The sequence below is a fragment of the Sciurus carolinensis genome, chromosome 4, assembly GCF_902686445.1.
Source record: "Sciurus carolinensis chromosome 4, mSciCar1.2, whole genome shotgun sequence".
Classification (NCBI taxonomy): domain Eukaryota; kingdom Metazoa; phylum Chordata; class Mammalia; order Rodentia; family Sciuridae; genus Sciurus; species Sciurus carolinensis.
In genome coordinates, this window is record NC_062216.1 from 17,480,946 (window position 1) to 17,487,904 (window position 6,959).

General features: G+C 47.1%; 1 protein-coding gene across 5 annotated transcripts in view; it reads right to left on the bottom strand.

The window, feature by feature from the left end:
* The window catches only part of Sh2d4a (SH2 domain containing 4A), a 61,256-nt gene extending 54,536 nt beyond the window's left edge, over nucleotides 1-6,720 (bottom strand). For 2 of the 5 annotated variants that reach the window (XM_047551664.1, XM_047551660.1), the window contains exons 1-2: nucleotides 6,341-6,720; nucleotides 1,534-1,900 (exon numbers count right to left, since the gene is read on the bottom strand). In XM_047551664.1, the coding sequence (XP_047407620.1) occupies nucleotides 1,534-1,714 (181 nt within the window). In that variant the 5' untranslated portion in view covers nucleotides 1,715-1,900; nucleotides 6,341-6,720. Of the gene's footprint in view, nucleotides 1-1,533; nucleotides 1,901-6,076; nucleotides 6,174-6,340 lie in introns of those variants that run through there. The other 3 variants (XM_047551663.1, XM_047551662.1, XM_047551661.1) reach the window with 3 other exon arrangements.
* Nucleotides 6,721-6,959: the final 239 nt, after the last annotated feature.

The following is a 6,959-nucleotide window of genomic DNA, read 5'->3' on the forward strand; positions in this document are numbered from 1 at the left end:
AATGTAAAGTCCACAGACTTGGGCATCCACGAATGGCGTGAGCTCACAACTATTATTCATCTTCTCTGAGTCTGAGTTTCTTATCTTTAAAATTGGGCAATTAATGCCAACTTTGCAGAATGTCGTGAAGATAGGACACGATGTATGTCAAAGGGCTTCGCATCGTGTCTGAAACACTGGCCTGAGCTGGTACTATGCTGTTTACTTTGTGCTATATTAAGTCCAACATAATAACAAATGAGATACTTGTATTTGTTTACTAGTCAGTATAAAGGCTTCACTGATAAAGAGTTAGTGAAGGCTTCACTGATAAAGAGTTAGTGAAGGTCACTGAACTGATCTTCACTTTGAATCTGTGCATATATCAGGCATGTAAGGGAAACTCGTTTTCTCAACCCTTGAAATGTTAAGTGATTTTTAAAATTTGTACTCTTTCTAGTTTAAAAAAAAATGCTAAGAAAATGGTCTTGAAGGCCTCTGTAAGTGACCTTGGAAACTGTGCTGTTTTTTAACAACTTAGGTATTCGTGCATGACAACCTGAGTGGTGTGGCAGGGTGCACTTCTCTATGTCCGCATATATATACTTTTTATTTCTTAACTTAACAAAGGATCCCTTCCCCAAGGTCTCAAAAGAACTTCTCAAGCTATGAGGGATTCCTTTGGTCATGAAGGAGTACATCTGAAAAATTCACTCATGTTAAAAAAATAGTATTCTGATTTTCTTTTTCCCTCATGGTTGTTCCTTATATTTTAAGAGGAAGCGTTCCTAAAAAAATAATTCAAAGAAGCCAGGCGCGGTGGCACACACCTGTAATCCCAGTGGCTCGGGAGGCTGAGACAGGAGGATGGAAAGTTCAAAGCCAACCTCAGCAACTTAGCAAGGTGCTAAGCAACTCAGTGAGAACCTGTCTCTAAATAAAATACAAAATAGGGCAGGGGATGTGGCTCAGTGGTAGAGTGCTTCTGAGTTCAATCCCCAGTATCCAAAAAATAATAATAATAATAATTCAAAGAAAAATCTCTTGAGGTCTAAGAAATGCAAATACTACAAAGATGCTGACACAAGTACTTTACATGCAGGTGATAGATAGTAGACCTCTGTCACAATAAGGGGGACAGAGTTCTTCCTTAAAACCCTCAGATCACACCATAGGGATGACTTCTTTTTTTCCAGTGCTGAGGATGGAACCCAGGGCCTGGAGCATGCTAGCCTTCTGCTCTACCACTGAGCTACACTTCCAGTCTTTGGAGTGACTTTTCACTGCAGCTTAAGGTCAGCATGGTTTCAGTAAGAGACTTGCTTTATGACAATCCAATTTCATGGTAAATGTTGTGTGTGTGTGTGTGTGTGTGTGTGTGTGTGTGCTCACACATGTGTGCAGGTTTCAAGTTCATAAACTGCAGTATTAGAATTTCAACACTTAGGATCCATCCCCCACATTACCACTCACGCCAGGAGAGCTTCTGACTGGTGCGAACTGCTCAGACACCCCGTAACACATTCTCAGCAGAGCCTGCCAGGCCAGGGTTACCTTTCTTTGGTCTGGATTTCACTGGCAAGGACTCCTTTCTTTCCATGGCTGCTTCTCTTTCTTTCCATCGTCGGATCTGTTCCTCCCTCATCTTGAAGAACAAGATCTGTTTCTGCTCTTCGCTGAGCTCAGCCAGGAGGTCAGGATCTATGTACATCTCTGCCAATATCTGTCTCAGCATCTTTGCAGGGCAGGAGTCTTTTACACCTGTGGCAAAAGTTCCAGCAAATGGCTTGCAGGCGTATGTCTAGCAGGCTGGTACCTGGAGGTGTCCACAGACCCTCCCAGAGACGCACACAGTTCAGAAATCCCCACTGACTGGGATAGGAATTCAGCAACCTGGCTTCTGGCAGCTGGTAGCAAAAACCTACAAAGAGCAACAAGCCAAATCAGGTGGCATTAAAGTGTGATGACTGGGCACTGGCAGGCTTATAAACTTGGAGGAAATACAGTATCATTTTTCCTTCCAGGGGAGAAGAAAAGTTGAGGTACCTTTGGTTAAGAGTTTGTATAATCTCTACCCCATAATTTCTAAAGATATTGTGTCAAAAAAAAAAAAAAAACCCTAACTTTATACAGGTCAATCTCAGGGAAACAAAAATTTAGCAGAGGTTTGGCCTTCTCCCAACTAAGCAAACGTATTATTACATCAGAGCCACCAAACCACCAACTGTACAACTGGAAAAAAGAGAACTTAAAAAAAAAGTCATAGGAAGAAATTAAAAAGCTCTCTCTAAACAACTTCATTCAAAAGAAAATACCACTTTTGAGATTTCACTGAGGGATTCACCCCAAACCAAACCCAAACAGAGCTGTGCTCAAGGAATAAAAAATAATAAAAGTTAGACCACATGCAATTTTTGCATTTCCCCTTGAATGCAGCACTAAATAAATGCAATTATATCCTTTAGCCATCACAAAAGGACAGTCTAGTTTCTGGACAAGCTACTAGAGTCATGAGACAGTGCAGGTGCAAAAGAGAACACTCTTGTACATTCTGGAAGGTCACCAGGTTTTAGGTGTACCTTATCCAGATAACCTAATTCAGTAAGATCTAAATTTACAGACCAGACAAAGTGGGGCAATGAAGAGGTCACTAGGTTCATAACAAAGGATCTTTGATTTATAAAAGATTATTAGAAGGTTCTTTTCAAAGAAGTCACAGACTCTAGCATGCACGGTGGTTTGAGAGGAGATAGGCAGCAGAAATTCCACTAGGTCTTAAACTACTTTATACATGTCTATTTGATTGATTTAAAAAAAATGACAACCCTTTATACTTTTATCATCAGAATAAAATTATGTATATATTTCCATTCTGGAAAAAAAAAAGACATTTGTTTCCACAGCATAGTACAACATTCTTAGTACAATGTTTCATGATCACCTACATTCTAAGAAGCAGACTACAAATTTGGTGCTTATAATTCCTCAATAATCTCACCATCTGACCATGCCCTCTCAACTATTTTGTTTCTCCATACTAAGTTCAAACACTCTTAAACTTGAGACTGGCCACTTGGCTATGTCATGACCACAATAGTTTCAGCTCCTCTTACTTCTTTTGCTTTGTCATTTATACAGTTGGATTTTTTTAATGTTCTTCTCACCTCCTGGGAGTCTCCTTCTTCCCTTCCTCCTCCTCCTTACCAAGTTGCTTCTTGACTTATAGTCTTCAGACAGGCATGTGCAACAGGTGGATCCAAGAGTGGCTTGCATCTACAGCACTTAGACTCACTAATACAGCAGGGGCCTTTATTGAAACTATAACCGTTCTTACTTACCTGCACCCTCTACTCTCCTGTAGCATGGAGAACTCAAATGGATTAAAAAATTAAGAGAAAAATTTAAAAGAATCTAAAGCATTGCCACTGACTAACTCAGTCAGGTAGACCCCTCCCAAGACCCTGGTTAGGAGATTTTGCTTTGAGTTGACCTTCAAAGGCCTTCAGAGTGCAGAGTTGATGTCTTGTAATGATTTTTTTTTTTTTTTTAACTTTCTGGTTCTAGCAGCTTCTCATGGGGTGGAGTCTACCAACTCCACACTGAAGGAGAGGTTTGTAGTGGACACTCTTCCTTCACAGAAAGAATCTGGTTCCTTGCCACATTTGACTCCAAGGCTCCAAGATAAAGTGGTAAGAAATCAAAGTGAATAACCCCTTGATATTCCAGGAAATGTCCTTATGTGGGCACGTGCCATGACTACAATGGTTGACTCCCACAGAATCAAGACAAGGTAGAAAACAAGGACCAGTGAAGTCTGAGGCTTCTGCTCTGTTCCCCACTTTGCATGGGGTGAATCTTTCCTGGAGGGGTGAGTCACTAAAGTCCAATGCTGTTAAGGGGCCAAATTCACATTCCTCCCTCCCTCCTGCCCAGACTGCTCCTGATAACAGAGCTAACACTTCCTGTACCAGGCAGCCCTTTGAGAGCTTCACGTGTTAACTCACTTCATCATCTCAACAACCTTTTGAGTTTGGTCCCATGTCACAGACGAGGAAGATGGAATGAGACAGACACTTCATCCAGGTCAACTGTAGAAAAGCTTAGCAAAGGTCAAATTCTGGAAAACACCCCACTCAGGAAGGACAGCAGGGAGCTAACTGCCACATCAGCCCAGGTGTGGACGTTTATTTACTCTGTCTCCCCAATGTCCCCCTCCAAACAACCACTGGGAGCAGCACTAAGGGGCTAGCCTCTCATGTGTGCGAAGAGCTCCTATATGCTCCTGTGCATTTAACTACCAGCACTCAATCAATCCTGAGTAAAAGATCCTGGTTCCTCATGTACTCAATGAGTAGGACGGCAACCCAGCTGACAACTGTGTGTGGTCAGGCTGTTGAGTACGCATGTCATTCTGTGGCCTTTGATTGGCCCTGGTGTGAAGTATCGCCCCACCCCAGGGTTTTCCCACTACTGCATGGTGGTCTGTTCCCAGAACAGCCCACAGCATTCCAGCCTGGAAGCCCAGCTCTGCCTATCATGAGCTGGGGGGCTTTGGGCTGTCACTTTGGGTCCCTGGACTCAGTTTCCCTGCCTGTGACATCAGAAGGTCAGTTCAGTCTGGGAATCTTCATAACTTTTGGATTATGTAATATAATCAAGTGAGAAATTATCAAGAGAAGCAGAGCCAGGGTGCAGGAAACAGAAATGAGGAAATTAAGGAACCAGGGGTTTTCCCCCCTCATTCCCTCCCAGGCAAGCTATGGTTGCTGACACTGATTCACACTGAATCACTTTCCCCCTCTAATACACTAAGTGTAGTGAATGTCCAGTTATTGGAAATCCAAGAAAAAGAAAGGCTCATCTAACTTGGTTTTCTTCTTCTACAGCATTTTCCTTAAAGGAAGAGAAATGACAAGCAACAAGTCCACACCTGCTCTTTATCCTAAAAATCAATTTCTAAAGGTACCTTTCTAAAGGGTCATACATAGGAACAGTTGTTTTCCAGGACACTCACCCATCTGGCCTGATTCTTACACCTTCCACAGTCCCTATCCTACAATACATTGTGTTGTTAATGATTCTGAGACCGCAAATATGAAAATAAAAAGGCCTGAGATACAGCGTGAATCACAAAAACGGTGTGGAATGGGCAGTACATAATTTTAATTCTGATTATTTTTAAACAGTCAACTCTGTTCAGACTTTCAGTTCTCTTACTCAAATTCATCTTCCCAATCTACCTGCAGAAGGGCTGTTTTTGAGGATTAAATGAATTAAGAGTGATAACAGCAATCAGGCATTTTGTAAATATGCAACATTCTTCAGAATGTCAAATTACTGCACACACAGTTACCTAGAAAATTCCATGTATGCCAAATCTATGTCCAAATATGCCCACTTATTTATTCCATTTAAAAATATTGGGTCAAAGTTGCTCTACCACACAAGCAATCAAATGAAAGCCTTTTGGGAGGCGAAGAGAATCCAAGTTTAGAAAGAGGCAGGTTGCTAGACTTGCTTCTCTGAGACTCTCAGGAAGGGACTACTCAGAAAAACTGCAAACTGGGACGCCTTTGGGCACCTATACACCTGCCGGCAGGAGTCCGCAAGGGTCTCACTAGGTTGAGGAAGGTCACAGCCCAGCTGACAGGGGTTGCCTTCTGGTCCCAAGAGCTCAAAGAGGCGACGCAGCAGGGCCCCACGCGGGGGCGCCCCTGGGTGCTGGCGCGCGGGGAAGGGTGCCCCGCGAGTGCAGCGGAAGCTGAAACCGGTCCCGGGCGCTCAGCGCCTAGAAGGTCTCCAGGCAAGGGAGGTCCTCTCGGCCTCACCAGGTGATCGTGCGAGGCGGGTCGTGCGGAACAACTGCTGTCGCTGGGGCTGCGCTACCACTCCAGTCCAGAAACTGCGACCGCCCAGACCCTCCCGGGCGGCCCCGCGCACCGCCCTGCTCCCAGCCCTGCGTAACAGCGCGCGGCGTGCGTGCGAGCACAGCCCCGGGCGCACGCATCCCGCCCGGACCCCAGAACTTCACCGAAGCACGTCCCAGTCCCTCCGAGTCTCCCTCTGGGGACTCCCCGCCCGGATAGCAAGCCCCCACCTTCGAGGACCGCTGCTCACCCAGCGGGCGGCTCCAGACACCGGACACTCGACACCGGACACCCGCCGCGCGCCCGGTCGCGCTCGCCGGCTCAGCTCCGCACCTGAGCCCGCCCCGGGCGCGGCGGAGGAGGGACCAAGGCCTCGCCGCCAGCCGGCCCCTGTCCCTGCGCCTCCCGCGCTCCCCCTCGAGGACCCGCTTCCCCTCTACACTCGCCCTTCTCGCGGGTCCCCTTTCCAGCCCCTACCGCACCCCTGCACCTACCTGTGTAGGACCCCGGCTCTCCTGAATGGAGTAACCCGAATTCCCGCCACGTCCAGGTGGGCCACCAGAAGCTGTCGGAAAAGTGGAGGAAAGGCCGAGGCTCGGCGAGCGCTGCAGGCTGGCTGCACAAACACTCAGGCTGAGAGGGCAAACAGCGTCCGGCCCGCCCTTGCCTCTCCGCCGCGCCCACTGGTCCGGGTGACTGGCTGGGCGCGCTTGCGGCCCCACCCGGGCGCCTGGAGACGCTCCAGGGCCACTCGCCGGCGAGGCTTGGCAGCCTGCAGCATCTCGGGCCAGCTGTCGTGGACCGTGGCGGCCCTCGCCACTACCCTCCACCCTTAGTCCATCGGAGCTGGCGTCTGCAGGCTGTGCTGGCTTGTCCCCGCCATCCCTCCCGGCCCGCCGCATCACCTCTGAGCGTCGGGCATCCTGCAAGGCGGAGTCGGCTGCGGAGGAGGGCAGGCCCTATTTGGTTACTATGGTCCTGCAGGCCGAGCTGGCTCACCTCTCAGGCTCTGCTCCGGCGTCTCTAGAGCATACTTTTTTTTTTTTCTTTTGTTGACACTAAGTAAATTATCAAACTCTGAGGCGTTTGTCAATATAGGTGTGGCTTTACAGG